Source organism: Entelurus aequoreus, linkage group LG18 (assembly GCF_033978785.1).
Source record: "Entelurus aequoreus isolate RoL-2023_Sb linkage group LG18, RoL_Eaeq_v1.1, whole genome shotgun sequence".
NCBI lineage: Eukaryota > Metazoa > Chordata > Actinopteri > Syngnathiformes > Syngnathidae > Entelurus > Entelurus aequoreus.
Genome location: NC_084748.1, coordinates 33,107,333 through 33,133,384, shown reverse-complemented (window position 1 = coordinate 33,133,384; position 26,052 = coordinate 33,107,333). Strand labels below are relative to the sequence as shown.

Here is a 26,052-nt window from a genome sequence, read left to right as displayed (position 1 = left end):
CCTGGACACATGAGGACTTTGAATATGACCAATGTATGATCCTGTAACGACTTGGTATCGGACTGATACCCAAATTTGTGGTATCATCCAAAACTAATGTAAAGTATCAAACAACAGAAGAATAAGTGATTATTACACTTTAACAGAAGTGTAGATAGAACATGTTAAAAGAGAAAGTAAGCAGATATTAACAGTAAATGAACAAGTTGTCATAACGTGGCCTATGGGTTGTTTTGTTTTCCCGGAAGGCAAAGGAAATTTGGAGCGGGCAAGGCGTGAATGTAAGGACATGATTTAATTCTAACAAAAAGAGTGAACAAAAAGCGCGCACAAGGCGGAGGTACAAACTTGGCTAATGAAAGCAAAAAACTAGCACTTGGGCAAAAGCTATGGACATGAATAACCAAAAGCTTTAACTATGAAAAGGAGCAGCATGAACTGTGGTATCGCATGACATAAGCAAGACTTACTGTGGCAAGAAAAGCGCATGTACAGAGCATGGAAAGATCATCAGAGTAACAGGGGTAGCGGAGGTAGTAAGGATATCAGAAGTAGCATGGTATGATAGGATAATGTCACCAGGACGATCAAGAGAAACAGACAGGTTTAAATAGCAGTGACATGATCAGTGAAAACAGGTGCGTGACTCAAAACGTGAAACAGGTGAAACTAATGGTTGCTATGGTGACAAAACAAGGGAGTGAAAAGCAGGAACTGAGTGTACAAAACCCAAACGGAAACACGATCAACAGACATGACACAAGTAGATTAATAATTCATTTTCTACCACTTGTCCTTAATGATGTTGACAAAATAATAGAATGGAAAATGACACAATATGTTACTGCATATGTCAGCAGCTAAATTAGGAGCCTTTGTTTGTTTACTTACTAATAAAAGACAAGTTGTCTTGTATGTTCACTATTTTATTTAAGGACAAACTTGCAATAAGAAACATACGTTTAATGTACCCTAAGATTTTTTGTTAAAATAAAGCCAATAATGCCATTTTTTGTGGTCCCCTTTATTTAGAAAAGTATCGAAAAGTATCAAAATACATTTTGGTACCGGTACCAAAATATTGGTATCGGGACAACACTAGTGCAAACACAAAATTACTTTTCACAGCTGCACACTGCAATGCACGAGCAAAAACGGCATCAAGGGTGATTCTCCAGGATGGCAGAGGAAGTAAAACTGCTCTTTTAAGTCATTTGTTTTGCATCCCTGACCAAACAACATGCATTTAAAGTTTCTGGTGACAGGAAAATTGCTGGTGTGTTTTGGGGGAATTCATTTGAATACTTGTTTATACCACTACACTAAAAAACAGACATTAAAAAAATGGAATCGAACAAATAATCGGTAGATTGATCAATTCACGATTATCGGAATTAGCAGCATTAAACCCTGATCAGAACACCCCTAGAAAACGAGCGTTTTGAGCTGCTAAATAAACACAGAATTACTTTTCACAGCAGCACACTGCAACGCACGAAAACTTAAAAAGGCATCAAGGGTGATTCTCCAGGTTGGCAGAGGAAGTAAAACTGCTCTTTTAAGTCATTTATTTTGTATCCCTGACCAAACAACATGCATTTAAATGTTCTACATGCAAGAAAATTGTTAGTGTATTTCGGGGGAATTCATTTAAATAATTTCTTGTACCACTACACTCAAAAACAGACACACAAAAAGAATGGAATTGAACAAAAAAATCGGTAGATTAATCGATTATCCAGGATGGCAGAGGAAGTAAAACTGCTCGTTTAAGTAATTAATTCTGGTATCCCTGACCAAACAACATGCATTTAAAGGTTCTACATACAAGAAAGTTGCTGATGTGTTTTGAGGGAATTCATTTGAATAATAGGTTTTACTACTACACTAAAAACAGACAATAAAAAAATGGAATCGAACAAATAATCGGTAGATTAATCAATTTAAGATTATCGGAATTAGCAGCATTAAACCCTGATCAGAACACCCCTAGAAAACGAGCCTTCTGAGGTGCTAAATAAACTGTGCAAACACAACATTACTTTTCACAGCTGCACACTGCAATGCACGAGCAAAAAAAAAAGCCATCAAGGGTGATTCTCCAGGATGGCAGAGGAAGTAAAACTGCTCTTTTAAGTCATTTATTTTGCATCCCTGACCAAACAACATGCATTTAAAGTTTCTGGTTACAGGAAAATTGCTGGTGTGTTTTGAGGGGAATCCATTTGAATCATTTGTAGTGCGAGTTTGTACACGCTGTGTCACTAATCTGAATTATTCCCCCGCACCTTTTCGCCCTGCAGCCTGCAACTGCAACCTGCACGCCCGTCGCTGCCGCTTCAACATGGAGCTGTACAAGCTGTCGGGGAGGAAGAGCGGCGGCGTCTGCCTCAACTGCCGCCACAACACGGCCGGCCGCCATTGTCACTACTGCAAAGAGGGCTACTACCGAGACCTGTCCAAGGCCATCACGCACAGGAAGGCCTGCAAGGGTACGGCGCTCCTCCACTTAGTGTCTTTTAATGCAGCATATAGAAAGAAGTGGCTGCACCCATGAGCAGCGCTTTATAGCAGTGTTTTTCAACCTTTTTTGAGCCAAGGCACATTTTTTGCATTGAAAAAATCCGAAGGCACACCACCAGCAGAAATCATTAAAAAACTAAACTCAGTTGACAGTAAAAAGTTGTCGCAATTGTTGGATATGAATTTAAACCATAACCAACCATGCATCACTATAGCTCTTGTCTCAAAGTGGGTGTACTGTCACCACCTGTCACATCACATCATGACTTATTTGGAGTTTTTTGCTGTTTTCCTGTGTGTAGTGTTTTAGTTCTTGTCTTGCGCTCCTATTTTGGTGGTATTTTCCTGTAGCAGTTTCATGTCTTCCTTTGAGCGATATTTCCCGCATCTACTTTGTTTTAGCTATCAAGAATATTTCAGTTGTTTTTATCGTTTTTTGTGGGGACATTGTTGATTCGTGGATGCCCTCTTTGCTCCACAGTAAGTCTTTGCTGTCATCCAGCATTCTGTTTTTGGTTTACTTTGTAGCCAGTTCAGTTTTAGTTTCGTTCTGCATAGCCTTCCCTAAGCTTCAATGCCTTTTCTTAGGGGCACTCACCTTTTATTTATTTTTGGTTTAAGCATCAGACACCTTGTTACCTGCACACTGCCTCCCGCTGTTTCCGACATCTACAGAGCAATTAGCTACCGGCTGCCACCTACTGATATGGAAGAGTATTACACGGTTACTCTACCGAGCTCTAGACAGCACCGACACTCAACAACAACACATATTTTGCAGACTAGAATTACCGTATTTTTCGGACTATAAGTCACAGTTTTTTCATAGTTTGGCCGGGGGTGCGATTTATACTCAGGAGCGACTTATGTGTGAAATTATTAACACATTACCGTAAAATATCAAATAATATTATTTATCTCATTCACGTAAGAGACTAGAAGTATAAGATTTCATGGGATTTAGCGATTAGGAGTGACAGATTGTTTGGTAAACGTATAGCATGTTCTATATGTTATAGTTATTTGAATGACTCTTACCATAATATGTTACGTTAACACACCAGGCACGTTCTCAGTTGGTTATTTATGCGTCATATAACGTACACTTATTCAGCCTGTTGTTCACTATTCTTTATTTATTTAAATTGCCTTTCAAATGTCTATTCTTGGTGTTGGGTTATATCAAATAAATTTCCCCCAAAAATGCGACTTATACTCCAGTGCGACTTATATATGTTTTTTTATTATGCATTTTCGGCCGGTGCGACTTATACTCCGGTGCGACTTATACTCTGAAAATTGCGGTACTGGTTTGCAAAAAATATTTTTTACCCAAATAGGTGAAATGACATAATCTCCCACGGCACACCAGACTGTATCTCACGGCACACTAGTCTGCCGCGGCACAGTGGTTGAAAAACACTGCTGTATAGAAGTTGTAGATTAATGACAGGAAATGGGGGAGGAAGTGTGGCGTCTCCACATTCCTCAGCCTTGTCTCGCCCCATCTTCCCCCTGTCAGCGGAGATGAGTTGGAGGTCCGCGGGGATTGTAGGTGGGGGTCGCGGCAATTTGCGCGGGTGGGGTGGGTGTTCCCGCTTTGACACTTGAGTTATTTGGCTTAATTCAAGGGGAGGCGAGGGGATGACAGGACGAGCAAAGCAAACAGAGGCGAGGTGTGAAGTGATCCACGGAGCAAGTCGGAGGAGAGTGAAAGATGGGCCGGCGAGCAGGGTGATTGTTTGGGGGGGGCGGACAGGCGCAACACGCCCCCATGCAGGTGTGAGTAACACCGCCCATGAATCGCACGCCGTCAGCCCCTCGCTGAAGCAAATAAGGGTCAAAGAGAGCCGGGTTGTGTTTCCGCACCTCTGCTGTAGCTGCAGGTAAAGATAACAGCGGCACAATCCCTGTGCAAACAAGCCCGCTTGTTTCACGCGCGCACACGTGTGCGAGTCGCCACGCACGGGCACACCGAGTGGGAATGTCAACCCGTCTGCCGACAGCTTAAGAAGCCGGGGGTGTCCAAAGTACGCCATTTGCGCCATTTATTAATATGCTAATATTGGCACGCTAACTTTTTTCCTTTTTTGCCAGCATAAACTTCTGCATGAAATATTTTGATACCTGACAAATGTTATCTGTTAGCATGGTAGCTTTTTTTTTTTTTTTTTTGGCCAATTTTGCAGGTATACATACAGTCATGGTCAAAAGTTATCATGTCATCATACTTGCCAACCTTGAGAAATCCAAATTCAGGAGATGGGGGGCGGGGTTTGGTGGTAGCGGGGGGTGTATATTGTAGCGTTCCGGAAGAGTTAGTGCTGCAAGGGGTTCTGGGTATTTGTTCTGTTGTGTTTATGTTGTGCTACGGTGCGGACGTTCTCCCGAAATGTGTTTGTCATTCTTGTTTGGTGTGGGTTCACAGTGTGGCGCATATTTGTAACAGTGTTAAAGTTGTTTATACGGCCACCCTCAGTGTGACGTGTATGGCTGTTGATCAAGTATGCCTTGCATTCACTTAAGTGTGTGTGAAAAGCCGCATATATTATGCGACTGGGCCGGCACGCTGTTTGTATGGAGAAAAAGGGGACGTGACGACAGGATGCAGAGGACGTTAAAGGCACGCCCCCAATATTGTTGTCCAGGTGGAAATCGGGAGAAATTCGGATTTTCGGGAGGGGCACTGAAATTCGGGAGTCTACCGGGAAAATCGGGAGGGTTAATTGGCATGTATGCATGTCATGGCTGTCTTGAGTTTCCAATCATTTCTACAACTCTTATTTTTTTGTGATAGAGTGATTGGAGCACATACTTGTTGGTCACAAAAAACACTCATGAAGTTTGGTTCTTTTATGAGTTTATTATGGGTCTACTGAAAATGTGACCAAATCTGCTGGGTCAAAAGTATACATACAGCAATGTTAATATTTGGTTACATGTCCCTTGGCAAGTTTCACTGCAATAAGGCGTTTTTGGTAGCCATCCACAAGCTTCTGGTTGAATTTCTGACCACTCCTCTTGACACAATTGGTGCAGTTCAGCTAAATTTGTTGGTTTTCTGACATGGACTTGTTTCTTCAGCATTGTCCACACGTTTAAGTCAGGACTTTGGGAAGGCCATTCTAAAACCACAAAAAACATTCATGACATTTGGTTCTTGTTTTTGTTTCATCTGACCACAGAACTTTCCTCCAGAAGGTCTTATCTTTGTCCATGTGGTGTCAGATGAAACAAAAATTGAACTGTTTGGCCACAATACCCAGCAATATGTTTGGAGGAGAAAAGGTGAGGCCTTTAATTCCAGGAACACCATGCCTACTGTCAAGCATGGTGGTGGTAGTATTATGCTCTGGGCCTGTTTTGCTGCCAATGGAACTGGTGCTTTAAATGGGACAATGAAAAAGGAGGATTACCTCCAAATTTTTCAGGACAACCTAAAATCATCAGCCCGGAGGTTGGGTCTTGGGTGCAGTTGGGTGTTCCAACAGGACAATGACCCCAAACACACGTCAAAAGTGGTAAAGGAATGGCTAAATCAGGCTAGAATTAAGGTTTTAGAATGGCCTTCCCAAAGTCCTGACCTAAACGTGTGGACAATGCTGAAGAAACAAGTCCATGTCAGAAAACCAACAAATTTAGCTGAACTGCACCGATTTTGTCAAGAGGAGTGGTCAAAAATTCAAGCAGAAGCTTGTAGATGGCTACCAAAAGCGCCTTATTGCAGTGAAACTTGCCAAGGGACATGTAACCAAATATTAACATTGCTGTATGTATACTTTTGACCCAGCAGATTTGGTCACATTTTCAGTAGACCCATAATAAATTCATAAAAGAACCAAACTTCATGAATGTTTTTTGTGACCAACAAGTATGTGCTTCAATCACAAAAAAAATAAGAGTTGTGGAAATTATTGGAAACTCAAGACAGCCATGACATTATGTTCTTTACAAGTGTATGACCACGACTGTATATAGGTGTCATATTATTTGGTAATTAATGCATTTTAACGTTAGCATGCTAGCACATTTGTTACTATAACAATATTAGTATGATAGCTTTATTTTTTTCTAATTTTGCAGATATAAATCCTTAGCATTAAATATGTTGATACTTGACACTTGCATGCTAGCATGCTAGCATTAGCATGCTAGCATTTGTAGGTAATTTTGTACGTGCAGTATATGCACCAGAGTCATTCACAGTAATCCCTTGTTTATTGCTGTTCATTGGTTCTGAAAATTACCATGATACATGTATTTCTGCAAAGTAGGAATATTTATTAATAAAGCAATCATTTACATAGCTCGAGCATTGAAAACCTGTTTACTGCCTTCGGAATATGTTTTCAACATTACGAAAGCCCTGTAGACATGACATAACACGTTTGGATAACCTTTACATTAGTTTAATCAATCAATGTAATAATGCTGTCTGAGGCTGAGCCAATCAGTGGCCACAATACTGAACAGTGTGCTCTGATTGGTTTGGTCTAAAACTACTGTAGTATTGATGTTTTAGTTAAGTTAGGGCAAAAATGTTGTAGAAGATGCTGTAAAAATTACAAAAAAAAGTCTGCAATATAGTGAAGCCGCAATTGCTGCATGCTAAAGTTAGCATTTAAAGGCCTACTGAAAGCCACTACTACCAACCACGCAGTCTGATAGTTTATATATCAATGATGAAATCTTAACATTGCAACACATGCCAATACAGCCGGGTTAACTTATAAAGTGCAATTTTAAAATTCCCGCCACACTTCCGCTTGAAAAACTCCTTTGGATATGATTTATGCGCGTGACGTCACAAAAGCAACGGAAGTGGTTGTACCCCATCGGACCCGATAGAAAAGCCTCCTGTTTTCTTTGACAAAATTCCACAGCATTCTGAATCTTTTGCAATTTGTTTAATGAACAATGGAGACTGCAAAGAAGAACGTTGTAGGTGGGATCGATCAGTGTATTAGCGGCTAAGTACAATACTGTTAATATCCGTGATATTTGCATTAGTGTACTGTCTTTAAGGGTTTGGGGAACGCGCATGCGCGAGTGAGTTGGCGGAGAACTTGAGTGTGTGTGATTGTGACTTTTGGCTAACAGCAGCTCGTGTATGTGTGTGCGTTACTTTTTGAACTACAACCAGTTACCGCTTGTTAATAAAGCGATTGAGCAATTTGTTTAATGGACAATGGAGACTGCAAATAAGAAAGATGGAGCCGGTGGAGCAGCGGACTACAGCAACACCAACACCAGGAGGTTGTGTTGTGTTTTGAGCAGGATAACAGACGCACTACGGTGAGTCTAGCTTTGGCTTCCAAACATTTGATCGCTTGCCCGTACGTGCGTGTCGATATGTGCATGTGACGTACGTAACTTTGGGGAAATATATGTTTCTTGCCGACTCTGATGGCGGCCGGGGTGTCGTCAAAAGCGTACAACGCCCGCCGCCGCATCTAAGTTAGCTACGCAGCTAGGTTAGCTTCTGTTTTTTTAGCTTCGCCAAGCGGAATATTATTAATCGTGTATTTACATGTTCATGGTTTAATAGTATTATTGATCTTCTGTCTATCCATCCAGTCAGGGTTTTTTTTATTTAGTTTCTATCTGCATTTGAGACTGATGCTATCGCGTTGGCTACGCAGCTAGGTTAGCTTCTGTTTTTTTAGCTTCGCCAAGCGGAATATTATTAATCGTGTATTTACATGTTCATGGTTTAATAGTATTATTGATCTTCTGTCTATCCATCCAGTCAGGGTTTTTTTTATTTAGTTTCTATCTGCATTTGAGACTGATGCTATCGCGTTGGCTACGCAGCTAGGTTAGCTTCTGTTTTTTTAGCTTCGCCAAGCGGAATATTATTAATCGTGTATTTACATGTTCATGGTTTAATAGTATTATTGATCTTCTGTCTATCCATCCAGTCAGGGTTTTTTTTATTTAGTTTCTATCTGCATTTGAGACTGATGCTATCGCGTTGGCTACGCAGCTAGGTTAGCTTCTGTTTTTTTAGCTTCGCCAAGCGGAATATTATTAATCGTGTATTTACATGTTCATGGTTTAATAGTATTATTGATCTTCTGTCTATCCATCCAGTCAGGGTTTTTTTTATTTAGTTTCTATCTGCATTTGAGACTGATGCTATCGCGTTGGCTACGCAGCTAGGTTAGCTTCTGTTTTTTTAGCTTCGCCAAGCGGAATATTATTAATCGTGTATTTACATGTTCATGGTTTAATAGTATTATTGATCTTCTGTCTATCCATCCAGTCAGGGTTTTTTTTATTTAGTTTCTATCTGCATTTGAGACTGATGCTATCGCGTTGGCTACGCAGCTAGGTTAGCTTCTGTTTTTTTAGCTTCGCCAAGCGGAATATTATTAATCGTGTATTTACATGTTCATGGTTTAATAGTATTATTGATCTTCTGTCTATCCATCCAGTCAGGGTTTTTTTTATTTAGTTTCTATCTGCATTTGAGACTGATGCTATCGCGTTGGCTACGCAGCTAGGTTAGCTTCTGTTTTTTTAGCTTCGCCAAGCGGAATATTATTAATCGTGTATTTACATGTTCATGGTTTAATAGTATTATTGATCTTCTGTCTATCCATCCAGTCAGGGTTTTTTTTATTTAGTTTCTATCTGCATTTGAGACTGATGCTATCGCGTTGGCTACGCAGCTAGGTTAGCTTCTGTTTTTTTAGCTTCGCCAAGCGGAATATTATTAATCGTGTATTTACATGTTCATGGTTTAATAGTATTATTGGTCTTCTGTCTATCCATCCAGTCAGGTTTTTAAAAAATTTAGTTTCTATCTGCATTTGAGACTGGCGCTATCGCGTTAGCTACGCAGCTAGGTTAGCTTCTGTTTTTTTAGCTTCGCCAAGCGGAATATTATTAATCGTGTATTTACATGTTCATGGTTTGATAGTATTATTGATCTTCTGTCTATCCATCCAGTCAGGGTTTTTTTAATTTAGTTTCTATCTGCATTTGAGACTGATGCTATCGCGTTGGCTACGCAGCTAGGTTAGCTTCTGTTTTTTTTAGCTTCGCCAAGCGGAATATTATTAATCGTGTATTTACATGTTCATGGTTTAATAGTATTATTGGTCTTCTGTCTATCCATCCAGTCAGGTTTTTTTTTAATTTAGTTTCTATCTGCATTTGAGACTGCTGCTATCAAGTTGGCTACGTAGCTAGGTTAGCTTCTATTTTTTTTAGCTTCGCAAAGCTGAATTATTAATCGTGTATTTACATGTTCAGTCACTGTGAATGTCCATTTCGCGTTCTCGACTCTCATTTGCAAGAGGATATAGTATCTAAATTGGTTTAAAATACAAATCTGTGATTCACAATAGAAAAAGGAGAGAGTGTGGAATCCAATGAGCCAGCTTGTACCTAAGTTACGGTCAGAGCGAAAAAAGATACGTCCATCACTGCCTCTCAAGTCATTCACTGTAACGTTCCTCATCTATGAATCTTTCATCCTTGCTCAAATTAATGGTGTAATCATCACTTTCTCGGTCCGAATCTCTCTCACTCCATTGTAAACAACGGGAATTGTGAGCAGCACTACCGCTTGTGACGTCACGCTACTTCCGGTACAGGCAAGGCTTTTTTTATCAGCGAGCAAAAGTTGCGAACTTTATCGTCGATTTTCTCTACTAAATCCTTTCAGCAAAAATATGGCAATATCGCGAAATGATCAAGTATGACACATAGAATGGATCTGCTATTCCCATTTAAATAAAAAAAAATCATTTCAGTAGGCCTTTAAGCATGCCTACATTAGCATGCTAGCTTTTTTTTTTAGTTACTATAGCAGGTGAACACCTCAGAATCCTATATTTTGGTACTTCACTAATACTGTTAGCGTGCTTTTGTTAGCATGTTTACATGCTACTGTTAGCATGCAATCTTTTGTTTAGCTTGATTATCTGGTACACACCTGCGAGTCATACTTTTTGTTACTGTCTCGACGCTATTTGGCCAGCGTGCTAACTGTTAGCATTTCCGTTTAGCGTTGGCTTTTCAGCATTCAGAAGCTATTTTAGCTCATTTTGCAGACGTACACCTCAGAGTCATATATTTTGGCAGGTATATACCAAAGTAGTGTTGTACCAGTACCAAAATATTTTTATTTTTTCTGTATTTTTCGATACTTTTCTAAATGAAGGGGACAACACAAAATTGCATTATTGGCTTTATTTTAACAAAACATCTTAAGGTACATTAAACATATGTTTCTTATTGCTAGTTTGTCCTTAAATAAAATAGTGAACATACAAGACAACTTCTCTTTTAGTAGTAAGTAAGCAAACAAAGACTCCTAATTTAGTCTCCTGACATATGCAGTAACATATTGTGTCATTTATCATTCTATTATTTTGTCAACATTATTAAGGACAAGTGATAGAAAATGAATTATTAATCTACTTGTTCATTTACTGTTAATATCTGCTTACTTTCTCTTTTAACATGTTGTATCTACACTTTTGTTAAAATGTAATAATCACTTATTCTTCTGTTGTTTGATACTTTACATTAGTTTTGGGTGATACTACAGATTTGGGTATCAATCCGTTACAGGATCATACATCGGTCATATTCAAAGTCCTCATGTGTCCAGGGACATATTTCCTGAGTTTATAAACATAACATAAATTTAAAAAAAACGTAAAATGTTGTGATGCCAAAAAATATGAATGTACTCATAGTAGTATCAACTAGATACGCTCCTGTACTTGGTATCATTACAGTGGATGTCAGGTGTAGATCCACCAATGGCGTTTGTTTACATTTTGTAAATAATCGACAGTATATTGAAAGTGGAAAAATAGCAAAATGGTCACCGCATTAGAGATGTCCGATAATGGCTTTTTTGCCTTTTTTATCAGATATTCCAATATTGTCCAACTCTTAATTACCGATTCCGATATCAACCGATGCCGATACAGTATATACAGTCGTGGAATTAACACATTATTATGCCTAATTTTGTTGTGATGCCCCGCTGGATGCATTAAACAATGTAACAAGGTTTTCCAAAATAAATCAACTCAAGTTATGGAAAAAAAATGCCAACATGGCACTGCCATATTTATTATTGAAGTCACAAAGTGCATAATTTTTTTTAACATGCCTCAAAACAGCAGCTTGGAATTTGGGACATGCTCTCCCTGAGAGAGCATGAGGAGGTTGAGGTGGGCGGGGTTGAGGTGGGGGTGGGGGGGGGTGGTAGTGGGGGTGTATATTGTAGCGTCCCGGAAGAGTTAGTGCTGCAAGGGGTTCTGGGTATTTGTTCTGTTGTGTTTATGTTGTGTTACGGTGCGGATGTTCTCCCGAAATGTGTTTGTCATTCTTGTTTGGTGTGGGTTCACAGTGTGGCGCATATTTGTAACAGTGTTAAAGTTGTTTATACGGCCACCCTCAGTGTGACCTGTATGGCTGTTGACCAAGTAGGCCTTGCATTCACTTGTGTGTGTGAAAAGCCATAGATATTATGTGATTGGGCCGGCACGCAAAGGCAGTGCCTTTAAGGTTTATTGGCGCTCTGTACTTCTCCATACGTCCGTCTACCACTCCGTACAGCGGCGTTTTAAAAAGTCATAAATTTCACTTTTTGAAACCGATGCCGATAATTTCCGATATTACATTTTAAAGCATTTATCGGCCGATAATAGCGGCAGTCCGATACTATCGGACATCTCTACACCGCATACTTTGTTTTTTCAGTCTGTGGCCCTCAGCGGAAAAAGTTTGTGCACCCTTGGCTCAAGCCTCCACGTTCCCACATCACTCACGGGGAAGCGCGTAAATAAACACGTCAAGTTGACAGACGGCGTCTGCGAAAGCCGCCGATGATGCACAGAGATGGCTTGCGTTTGCGTTTGTTTTGCTGTGCTGCAGTGAAAACAACGATATGTGAGACACATCAAATCCTGCATGTTTCATCCTTAGACCTCTCCCCCCTCCAGTCGCTCATCAGCATTAACACCTTCCGTAGCTACAGGCCCATTCTAGTGTCAGGCGGGAATGCAAACAGGCATTCATCACTAGAATGTCCTTTTTTGCCTCCAACCTCGCTTGTCTCTTAACCAGGCGAGCTAATAATGTCCCTGTCCTACAGCGCGGCCCCTGCTCAGTGTGGCCCTACGTCAGGGGTCACCAACGTGGTGCCCGCGGGCACCAGGTAGCCCGTAAGGACCAGATGAGTAGCCCGCTGGCCTGTTCTAGAAATAGCTCAAATAGCAGCACTTACCAGTGAGCTGCCTCTATTTTTTTTAAATTTTATTTATTTACTAGCAAGCTGGTCTCGCTTTGTTCGACATTTTTAATTCTAAGAGAGACAAAACTCAAATAGAATTTGAAAATCCAAGAAAATATTTTAAAGACTTGGTCTTCACTTGTTTAAATAAATTCATTATTTTTTTACTTTGCTTCTTATAACTTTCAGAAAGACAATTTTAGAGAAAAAATACAACCTTAAAAATGATTTTAGGATTTTTAAACACATATACCTTTTTACCTTTTAAATTCCTTCCTCTTCTTTCCTGACAATTTAAACCAATGTTCAAGTACATTTATTTTTTATTGTAAAGAATAATAAATACATTTTAATTTAATTCTTCATTTTTGCTTCTGTTTTTTCGACGAAGAATATTTGTGAAATATTTCTTCAAACTTATTATGATTAAAATTCAAAAAAAATTATTCTGGCAAATCTAGAAACTCTGTAGAATCAAATTTGAATCTTATTTCAAAGACTTTTGAATTTCTTTGAAAAAATTTTGTTCTGGAAAATCTAGAAGAAATAATGATTTGTCTTTGTTAGAAATATAGCTTGGTCCAATTTGTTATATATTCTAACAAAGTGCAGATTGGATTTTAACCTATTTAAAACATGTCATCAAAATTCTAAAATTAATCTTAATCAGGAAAAATTACTAATGATGTTCCATAAATTATTATTTTTAATTTTTTCAAAAAGATTCGAATTAGCTAGTTTTTGTCTTCTTTTTTTCGGTTGAATTTTGAATTTTAAAGAGTCGAAATTGAAGATAAACTATGTTTCAAAATGTAATTGTCATTTTTTTGGTGTTTTCTCCTCTTTTAAACCATTCAATTAAGTGTAAATATCATTAATTATTAATAATAACATAGAGTTAAAGGTAAATTGAGCAAATTGGCTATTTCTGGCAATTTATTTAAGTGTGTATCAAACTGGTAGCCCTTCGCATTAATCAGTACCCAAGAAGTAGCTCTTGGTTTCAAAAAGGTTGGTGACCCCTGCCCTACGTGCTTGGGACCCCATGGGACCCCCGACTAATCCTAACAGGAGGCTGCCGAATTGAGAGTGTTGGCCAAGAGGAAAAGCATGCCCCATTATTTTTATTGTGAAGTATATTTACGTAGCGCTTTTCTCTAGTGACTCAAAGTGCTTTTACATAGTGAAACCCAATATCTAAATTACATTTAAACCAGTGTGGGTGGCACTGGGAGCAGGTGGGTAAAGTGTCTTGCCCAAGGACACAACGGAAGTGACTAGGATGGGGGAAGTGGGGATCGAACCTGGAACCCTCAAGTTGCTGGCCCGGCCACTCTACCAACCAAGCTATACCGCCCCATTATATATACTATACTGCCACATCATTTTACACACATTGTGTACACTTGTACACCATGAAGTACTTTACAAGTTTCAAAAGTACTTCAGTACTATTGTACTACCTGAAGTACGGTATACATTCCAAACATACTACATTAATCGTGTACTACATGAAATACTGTATACGTTCAAAAAGTACTACAGTACAGTAGTTTGAGAAGTACTACAGACCTTGTGAGCTACATGAAGCTTGTTATACATTTCAAAAGGTACTTCAGTACTATATTAATTTTTTTATAAGTTTCAAAAGTACTTTAGTACTATTCTACTACATGTTGTACTTTAAAAGTTTCAAATGTACTTCAGTACTATTGTACTACATGAAGTACTGTATTGATTGATTGTAACTTTTATTAGTAGATTGCACAGTACAGTACATATTCCGTACAATTGACCACTACCGTATTTTCCGCACTATAAGGCGCACCTAAAAACCTCCAATTTACTCAAAAGCTGACAATGCGCCTTATAATCCGGTGCGCCTTATATATGGACCAATATTGAGCCACAACAGGTCTCGCAACTACGGGATGCATAACGTAACCCCGGCCTCTACTGTAGCGTCTATTCTATGCGCCTTATAATGCGGTGCGCCTTGTATATTAACAAAGTTTTAAAATAGGCCATTCATTGAAGGTGCGCCTTATAATCCGGTGCGCCTTATAGTGCGGAAAATACAGTAAATGGAAACACCCGGAAAAAAAATTCAACTTTTTTAAGTCGGGGTCCACGTAAATCAATTCATGTATACATTCCAAAACATACTACAGTAATCTTGTACTACATGAAATACTAGATAAGTTCAAAAAGTGCTACAGTACTATTGTACTACATAAAGTACTGTATACATTCCAAACATACTATAGTAATCTTGTACTACATGAAATACTGTATAAGTTCAAAAAGTGCTACAGTACTATTGTACTACATGGGGTACTGTATAGTTTGAGAAGTACTACAGACTTTGTGAACTACATGAAGCTTTTTATAAGTTTCAAAGGTACTTCAGTACTATACAAAGTTTTTTTTAAAGTTTCAAATGTACTTTAGTAATATTCTACATTATGTACTTTAAAAGTTTCAAAAGTACTTCAATACTATTGTACTACATAAAGTACTGTATGCGTTTAAAATGTACTATAAAGTATATTCTACATATGCACCTTTTATATATTGTATGTATACATTTCTAAAGTAGTACAGCACACTTGTCTACATGAAGTACTGCATAACTTTCAAAAGTACTGCAGTACTCTTGTACTACATGAAGTACTTTGAGTTTCAAAAGTACTTCAGTATTACTGTACTACATGAAGTAGTGTATACATTCAAAAACACTACAGTAATTTTGTACTACATGAAGTACTGTATTAGTTTCAAAAGTACTTCAGTACTATCGTACTACCTGAAGTACTGTATACATTCCAAACATACTACAGTAATTTTGTACTACATTAAATATTGTATAAGGTCAGAAAGTACTACAGTAGTATTGTACTACATGGGGTACTGTATCGTTTGAGAAGTACTACAGACCTTGTGAGCAACATGAAGCTTTTTATAAGTTTCAAAGGTACTTCAGTACTATTGTACTAAATTAAGTTTTTTATAAGTTTCAAATGTACTTTAGTACTATTGTACTACATGAAGTACTTAATAGGTTTCAAAAGTACTTCTGTACTTAAGTGCAATAGTACTTAAGTACTTTTGAAACATATAGAGTAGTCCATGTAGTACAATAGTACAGAGGTACTATTGTACTACATGTAGTACTTCATGTAGTAAAATAGTACTTAAGTACTTTTGAAACTTATAGAGTATTCTATGTAGTACAATAGTACAGAAGTACTTTTGAAACCTAGAAAGTACTTCATGTAGTACAATAGTACAAAAGTACATTTGAAACTTATAAAAAACGTAATTTAGTACAATAGTACTGAAGTACCTTTGAAACTTATAAAAAGCTTCATGTAGTTCACAAGGTCTGTAGTACTTCTCAAACTATACAGTACCCCATATAGTACAATACTACTGTAGTACTTTTTGAATTTATACAGTATTTCATGTAGTTCATGTAGTACTTCATGTAGTAAAATAGTACTTAAGTACTTTTGAAACTTATAGAGTATTCCATGTAGTACAATAGTAAAGAAGTACTTTTGAAACCTATGAAGTACTTCATGTAGTACAATAGTACTAAAGTACATTTGAAACTTATAAAAAACTTAATTTAGTACAATAGTACTGAAGTACCTTTGAAACTTATAAAAAGCTTCATGTAGTTCACAAGGTCTGTAGTACTTCTCAAACGATGCAGTACCCCATGTAGTACAATACTACTGTAGTACTTTTTGAACTTATACAGTATTTCATGTAGTACAAGATTACTGTAGTATGTTTGGAATGTATACAGTACTTCAGGTAGTACAATAGTACTGAAGTACTTTTGAAACTAATACAGTACTTCATGTAGTACAAAATTACTGTAGTGTTTATGAATGTATACACTACTTCATGTAGTACAGTAAGTACTTCAGTACTACATAAGGGGGGGGGGGGGGGAGTATATCATTTTTTAAATATTTTTTTTTCATAAAGAAATACAATCAGGTGTGCTAACGGACTGTATCCCTGCAGACTGTATTGATCTATATTGATATTTAATGTATATATTGTGTTTTTTATGTTGATTTAATTAAAAAAAATATATATTAAAAAAAAAAAAATATATATATATATATATATATATATATATATATATATATATATATATATATTTTTTTTTTTTTTTTAAATTATTATTTCTTATGCGGTCTGGTTCCAATAGGTCCGCGGACTGGTACCGGGCCGTGGCCCGGTGGTTGGGGACTACTGCTGTATAGTGTATTCTACACATGTATATTTTACACAAATGTATAGTTTCTACTATTGTACTACATCTGTATGTTAAAAAAAAATGTCGATAGACATGGTTGAAGATTAAGAAAAGCACATTTTATAATGTTCCTAAAACCGTATTTCATATTTCATCAGTACAACTTCAAATGCACGTTGTCCATCCTAGTGGACATTACACCAACTCGTTCAAAAAAACCACGTTGAATTTATCGTCATGCCGCAGCCTCGGGAGCAATAAAAGCACGTAGGTCGTTATAAAAAGTCCATGAAAGGCTTTTGGTCAAACGATTACACTCGCTGACTACTTCATAAGTTTATTGCCTATAAAGAAGAAACAGTCTTCAAGTGAAAAAGTCCATGAGTCACCAATGAAGTGCGCATCATAAATACATCCTACGTCTTCTTAACGTCCCACATGATGAACAACCTCATATTTATTTGCAGAAAGCTTCATTATTTCTTCCAGCACCCTTCCGATAATGACAGACTATTTCAATTCTTTTATTCGCTGCTGGGATCCACAGTGAGCACACCCTTCAGTGCCAGACCTTGGAACGCCACATTTGACATCACCAGAAGGGGGGGCAGAAAAAAAGCACTCGTCATTTGTTGTTGTTCCCGGTACTGATAAACAAAATGAAGCACTTTATTGACACGACTATAAACCATCTTAACCAAGTCCAGAGGAAACCTTCTGCTCACTTGAATGTTGTGAAAACTTTGGATACTTTCGCCGTGCATAAAAAAATAAAAAGCAAGTGAAGTAGTCTGGTGTCATGAGAGAGAGTCGATGGTCGTGTCAAATTAAACTACATTCGGTTCGTTTTGAGACTTGTTTGACTGTCCGAGTCTCGTGCGATTAAACATTGTTGCATTAATCACGTACTGAATGAATGCAGATTAACTGCACATGCTTTAACCGTGGATGGTAACCTAACAAGTTAACTCATGTGATTAATCACAAAAAGGATCTCAATCATGTACAAACACAGATTACCCTATTTTCCGCACCATAAGCCGCCCCGTGTTGTAAGCCGCACCTTCAATGAATGGCATATTTTAAAACTTTGTTTACCTATTAGCCGCCCCGTGTTATTAGCCGCACCTACGCTACGCTAAAGGGAATGTCAAAAAAACAGTCAGATAACAACAACTCTGTTCACTCCCAAAATGTAATGTGCAAATGTGCAATCACAAAAATAGTAACACTCAAAATAGTGCAGAGCAATAGCAACATCAATAACTCAACGTTGCTCATACACACACAACACACAAAATAAACATTTAAAGCTCACTTTCTGAAGTTATTACTCATCCACAAATCCCTCGAATTCTTCTTCTTCGGTGTGCTTCACTTGTTTTTTGACACCATCTATGATGTGGACGCGCATGCAGTCATAGATCAACAGGGACGGAGTTGCGTGTAAAAAGTCACCCGGTCCCTTCGCTCATTTTTTCTTCATCCATCCATCCCTTCGAGTTAGCTTTTATGATGACGCCGGCTGGAAAGTTCTCTTTTGGCAAGGTCTTCCTTTTGAATATCACCGTGGGTGGAAGTTTCTGGCCGTTAGCATGGCAAGCTAGAACCACAGTGAAGGACGACTTCTCATTCCCTGTGGTGCGAATATTCACCGTACGTGTTCCCGTTGTATCCACAGTGCGGTTCACATGAATATCAAAGGTCAGTGGAACCTTGTACGCGTGTCTCTTAGTAAGAGACATTTTGTGGTCTTTACAGAAACACACAAATGAAATGAAACGTAATATCCGCGCGCTTCTTCTTCTACGGGGGCGGGTGCTCACCTTGGCGGTTGCTTACAGTAGAAGAAGAAGCGCTTCCTCTTCTATGGGGGCGGTTGCTTACCGTAGAAGAAGAAGCGCTTCCTCTTCTCCGGGGAAAAAAGATGGCGGCTGTTTACCGTAGTTGCGAGACCTAAACTCTATGAAAATAAATATTAATATTAATCCATATGTAAGGCGCACCGGGTTATTAGCCGCACTGTCAGCTTTTGAGAAAAATTGTGGTTTTTAGGTGCGGCTTATGGTGCGGAAAATACGGTAATCATGCAGGTTTTTTGACCCCCCCGAGACCCCAAAAGGGACAAGGTTTAAAAAATGGATGGATGGATGGATGTATTCTGTTTTTATTAACGATTTACACTACGTGCCAACTTCACTGGTATTGGGTTTTGTACAAACACAGATTAATCATGCAGGTTTGTTTTTTAATCGCATATACACACTGCCAAAAGTCAGTGTTCAAAAACAAGAAAAAAAAAATACAAAAATTAGGGGTATTTTATTTGAACTAAGCAAAATTATCTGCCAATAGAACAAGAACATTTGGCTTGTCAAGACTTTCCAAAACAAGTAAAATTAGCTAACGTCAATGGACCCAAAAATACCTTAAAATAAGTACATTCTCACTAATAAGTGCACTTTTCTTGGTAGAAAAAAAAAAAAGAGACCTTTTTGCTCAATATGTAGAAAAATATTCTTAAATTAAGTAAATGCTAATGCCATTATCTTGACATAATGATATGCGCTCAGCAAACTTATACTAAAAACTAATTCATTGTTCTTAATGGAAAGGCAACAAGGCAACCGCTTGTTACTCTCGGGGTCTCCTAGCCGCTCAAGCAAATCATATGGTCTAAAAATGCATTTTTCCATCGATAACATGACATCATCGAGCCAAGTGCATGCTCTTTCAGTCAATTAGTGCGCATATATACAGCCCGCCCCTCGGCCAAATTTTTTTAAATTGTAATTTTGAAGAATTTATCTGAATGTGCATGAACTATCTCTTTTCAAAATTGTTTGAAATATCACATGTTAAATGTTTAAATATTAACTGTCAGTTTACTGTACTGTGCAAACTGTACTACTATATGAGTACGTATTTTCTATTGTTTCATTGAAAATAAAACTGCTAAATCCATTTGGCTGTCATCTGTTTTAATTATGAGACACAAGTTTGTCAAAATCATGATTTTTTTTTGTCATGCTTGAAATAAGAAATTATTACTTTAAAAAAAGTAGTTTTATAATTGTGAGTATTGATGACACAGCTTTGCAACAGTTAATATTCTAGTTTCAAGCATGTTTTACTCAATATAGGTCATCAAATCTCAGCAACAAGCTGTAATATCTTACTGAGATCATTTAGGACCAAAACCCTTAAAACAAGTAAAACACTCCAACATAAAATCTGCTTAGTGAGAAGAAGTATCTTATCAGACAGAAAATAAGCAAATATTACCCTTATTTGAGATATTTAATCTTACTTAGATTTCAGTTTTTGCAGTGCAGTACTCCTTTATCTTTATGGCAGATGGTTACTTGAAAGGCGGTTATACAGTCAGTGATCAGGTCAATGCAAACATCATTTGACAAATGGCATTTACATTTTGCACACAAGTAATTTACCGTGATTAATCAAAATTCCTAAGTGATTAATCTGATTTTTAAAAATGTATTGTTTGACAGCACTACTTTTGAGTAGGATTGTCAAAAACAATGTATGTGATTAAACACAAAAAATAATCTCAATCTTGTACAAACACAGATTAATCACACACTTTTTTGACCATACATGCTCTTTTCTTCCTTAACCGCAGATGGTGAACGGCGTAGCAGGTTGTTATACGGTCATTGAGCAGCTCAATGACTCAGACTGGTGTGCTTGCTGGTAAATTTACTCCACAATAAACACAGACGGAACCTGAGATAAAACTGTTAGCAAGCACATACAAATTTTTTCCTGTATCACATTCCAACAACAAAATTGCAATTGTGTCAAACTATATTAATAGAGTTCATTAAACATTTTGAGCCTAAGTAAAAAAAACGCGATAAACAAAATGCAAAGGTGTGATTAATCTTTTTTTTTTTTAAATGTATCCTTTGACAGCAATACTTATAAAATGAACTTTTCTCTGCACAATGTAACTTAACCACCAATCTATCGATACAGTAGGCCGTGTGATCTACTAAAACTGTGTGTGCAATTGATAACTGGTGCTGACCACCCTATTCAAATAAAGTTTTTGCGTGTAGTACTGGCTGTGGCCATGGAAACACTAATTTCCCTTAATTTTCTTGTTATGATGCTCTCCGACCAGTGTGCGATATTGTTGAACAAGTAGCACACATCGATAGTCTGTACCACCTTTACTGCAATATACAATCTCAATCTATAGACAATATGCACATAAACATATTAAAACGCCTTGAGAATAATATAATAATAGTAAAGCATAATCTTCAATCTTCTTTAAAACAAACCCCTACTTTCAGCGAGTTGCCGCTCTGCAGGGAGGCGGTGGACCATAACAACACCGCAGCGCGTTCATGCATCTGCTGTGATCCAAACGCAAGAAAATGCATATTGAAAAACGTTGTATTAATATAGGCAGTGTTGGGTTAGTTACTGAAAACCAGTAATTAGTTACAGTTACTAGTTACTTTATTTCAGAAGTAACTCAGTTACTTACACCAAAAAGTAATGCGTTGCTGTGAAAAGTAACTATTTAGTTAGTTGTATTTTATTTTTTTATTTTATTAAAGCCCCCTTTAATGCCCTTTTAGCCTTAATTTCAGTACTGTTATTGCACTGGAGAATGACACAATGTGTTGATCAACTTGACATGCATTTGCATCACTGAACTCTGCTAAGCAATGTGCTCTACATACAACACACAAAGACAAAGATATGTTACAAAGGGCCAATTTGTTTCAAACCAGAACAAATTGACGACACCATTTTAAATAGCTGCAACATAACATACATAAGTAACAAACAGCACAATAACAACATATCTGTAAACCAAGGAAGGTACACACTACATACACAAAGCCTAACCAGGTGTTTTTTTCTCTCAAGGAATTTTGAAATAAAATCATGTCTGAAGCCCAGAACACTCTACACATTTCCCCAGTTTTAGTTTAGAGATAAGGAAAGATTGGCCTGGCCCACTAGCATCCCTCTATATGTTTGTGAACTTTATAGTCTATACATTTAGAGTGATGTGATAATCAAACACTTTAGAAGTCTAGAATGAAAGAGTATATAAGAGAATTGACAGAGTGTGTGTACCTTCAGTGATGAATGATGAGCAGAGGCAGAGTTTGGAGTGTTTTCTTTAGCTTGCTTTCCATGTTTATGTACTCACTGTCCACTGTGTCCAGGTACGTGGAAAATGTTTTCTGTGCCATTTGCTGTTTGATGCCCGATATCATGCTAATTAGCTGCCTGAAAGCGGATGACTCCACTGTAGAAATAGCCTGCATGTCTTCTAGCACATACGCTGCAATGGCTCTATCAATGTTGTCCTGGCTAGCAGTCCCTCCGTTAAAATCCTTAGGTGGAGGTGGAGGTGAAGTGTGTCTCTCTTTACTAGCTTTGTCGAAGCATGTTGCTTTTGTAGCTGTTTCAGCAAATGTGATTTGCTGTTTTGGGCAGTAGATGGGATCTTTGATCCAAGATACAACTTACATTGAACTAAAATGTTATTTTCTTTGTGCTCGACAAAAGAAAAGTAGTGAGAATATCTCCATGTTAAGAAACTCGACTTTGGCTCCGCCATGATGTCTTGTTAGTAAACACAGACATGCCCCCCCCCCCCCAGTAAAACACACTCAGATCTTCTCAGTTTCTAGCCGATACTACATAAAAAATTACGTAAAATAACGCAGTAACGCATCATGTAGTAACGGTAACTGAGTTACTGAATATAAAAAATAGCACGTTAGACTACTAGTTACCGCCGAAAATAACGGCGTTACAGCAAGTAACACGTTAGTCCCAACACTGAATATAGGAGATATATTGTAACAATATATTTCCTACATTTTAGTTTTCATACACGCATACCTTTTAGTAGATGAGGCCTTAAGTGTTTATTAGTACACTTGGACGCTTATCTGAAACAGCATTAGGGTGGAGAGTAACTAGCTATGAGCAGGCAATTAGCAAGCAGATGAATACGAGCAACAACGACATAAAGCAACTGCATTAAGTAGGGTTGCCAGATGGGAAATGACAACTTAGCATACCAGGAGTCACTGATCGTATTTTGAGGAAAAATGTCGTACATACATTATTTGACGCTGGTGGTTTAGCTTTGAATAAACTCAAAGAATTGTTGGAAAAAAGATCCTGTTGGCAAAACAACGCATTTGTTACCTGCTAACCGTCCTGTACAGAAAACTTTTTTTTTTTGGTCTATATTTATTTTGTGTGGGTTACTTACACATATGTAAAATTTTAAACAAAAAAAAGAATAAATGTCATAAATGTAAATTTACAGGTATTAGCTCGCACTTTGCAAAATCTCAATTTTGAAAACATAAGTCATGAGTTGTAAAAAAATATGTTTATAATTTATGATAAAAATGTGATTTATGACATTATTGTAAAATCAGTTGATACAAATAAACGACAAACAATTCAAAAAGAATACTCTCATACATTATATAAAAACAAAAGGTTGGCTACAAGACCAAAAAGACCTGCGTTCAAATCTGGTTTCGTGGTACGTATTATCGCAAGGAATATCAACATTTGGAAAATATTCAAAAACGTCAAAATGATCCATTACTTTCTAACCCGAATCTGTTTTGGGACATATTTTTAATATATTTTCTCCATTCTTGTGGTAGAAGAAATAATGTGTGTAGAAATAGTCTATTGTAGAAGGTACAGTATTAGACAACAGTTTTCGCTAGCATGTTAACATTCTTAACCTAAAGGTACAAATACCAGTTCAACGCTCTTTTTGGTAAGAAACACCTTCCTATTGATCACTCCAAACCAATCACTGATCAAAGTGTCTGCAGTGTTTTAGCTACTTCTAAATCCCTAATCCTCGCCTCCAAGTATCATCCCTGCAGGACGAGGAATAGCTAAACATGTTTCACTACACACCGTAGCTCACCGGTGTCAAAATGTAAACAAACGCCATTGGTGGATCTACACCTAACATCCACTGTAATGACACCAAGTACAGGAGTGTATAGTCGATACTACTATGATTACATCAATATTTTTTAGTATCACAAAATCTTCTTTCTTTTAAAAAAAAAGTATATTATGTTTATAAACTCAGGAAATATGTCCCTGGACACATGAGAACTTTGAATATGACCAATGTATGATCCTGTAACGACTTGGTATCGGATTGATACCTAAATTTGTGGTATCATCCAAAACTAATGTAAAGTATCAAACAACAGAAGAATAAGTGATTATTACATTTTAACAGAAGTGTAGATAGAATATGTTAAAAGAGAAAGTAAGCAGATATTAACAGTAAATGAACAAGTAGATTAATAATTTGTTTTCTACCACTTGTCCTTAATAATGTTGACAAAATGATAGAATGGAAAATGACACAATATGTTACTGCATACATCAGCAGACTAAATTAGGAGCCTTTGTTTGCTTACTTACTACTAAAAGACAAGTTGTCTTGTATGTTCAATATTTTATTTAAGGACAAACTTGCAATAAGGAACATATGTTTAATGTACCCTTAGATGTTTTGTTAAAATAAAGGCAATAATGAAAATTTTTGTGGTCTCCTTTATTTAGAAAAGTAGCGAAAAGTAGTGAAAAGTATCGAAATACATTTTGGTACCGGTACCAAAATATTGGTATCAGGAAAACACTAGTCCACCGGTAGTACAATTACATTCTGCGGTTTAAAGTTGAAATGTATTTGTATTTCAGTGAGTCTGGCAATAAAATTTATGAGGAGATGTTTTTGTAAAGCTTTTGGAAAAAATAAACTCAAAAGTTTCTTAAACTTTGTCAGTTTAATCAAATTGAAAATTGGATGGTAAAATTTTAAAATTTGCATGTATGCAGTGTTGGCGCTCGCAATTTGCAAAATGGGGTCCCAGGGACCCCATCAAGTCATAAAAATGGGGTCCCACAGTAAATTTTTGGGGTCCCACTTTTTAGTAACCGTTTTGAAAACAAATGATAAATGTATGCATTATCCTGTTATATCTCACATTTTATATTGTGTTTTGGAAAAAGGTTCTCATAAACGTTACTGAAGTTATTAAAAAAATAATACAAAAGAAAACAAATGTTTATGCATATGTAAATGTATTCAGTTATAAACATTCATTCACCTTCTTCTTTCCTTCATGGATCGAAACTTTACCGCTGCCCGTATTTTTTTCTATATTCTATATTTTCATTTAATTAGTGTTTACCATGAAGTCTTTCTTTTGGCAGCCCCTCGCGGTAAAGTTGTCCGAGTGCAAACTGAGGCAGTATTTGTGGTTGATAAAACTTTCGGCGTATCAAAATTTATGACCAATAAAAACTCAATAAACGGGGACGGAAATTTGACCCGGCAAATATAAATAAAACAAAACACCGGCGTAAAGCGATAATCCATCAAATAAAAATAAAACAAGCAAACCGGGCAGTAAAAAAAACAAAAAACAAATCAGAGTCCGCAGGCTTCCGGAATTGCGTGTCCTTTCTGATTTCAATGCGTAAAAAGTTGAGATGTCCGATAATGGCTTTTTTGCCGATATCCGATATTCCGATATTGTCCAACTCTTAATTATTCCGATATCAACCGATACCGATATATACAGTCGTGGAATTAACACATTATTATGCCTAATTTTGTTGTGATGCCCCGCTGGATGCATTAAACAATGTAACAAGGTTTTTCAAAATAAATCAACTCAAGTTATGGAAAAAAATGCCAACATGGCACTGCCATATTTATTATTGAAGTCACAAAGTGCATTCTTTTTTTAACATGCCTCAAAACAGCAGCTTGGAATTTGGGACATGCTCTCCCTGAGAGAGCATGAGGAGGTTGAGGTGGGCAGGGGGGGGAGGTTTAGGGGGTAGCGGGGGGTGTATATTGTAGCGTCCCGGAAGAGTTAGTGCTGCAAGGGGTTCTGGGTATTTGTTCTGTTATGTTTATGTTGTG

At 37.3% G+C, this 26,052-nt stretch overlaps 1 protein-coding gene across 1 annotated transcript in view; it reads left to right on the top strand.

Moving 5' to 3' along the window:
* LOC133634052 (netrin-1) overlaps positions 1-26,052 on the top strand; it is a 186,980-nt gene that overhangs the window by 102,311 nt on the left and 58,617 nt on the right. Inside the window, exon 2 of the mRNA XM_062027004.1 lies at positions 2,304-2,492. Within this exon, the coding sequence (XP_061882988.1) occupies positions 2,304-2,492 (189 nt within the window). The remainder of the gene's footprint in view (positions 1-2,303; positions 2,493-26,052) is intronic.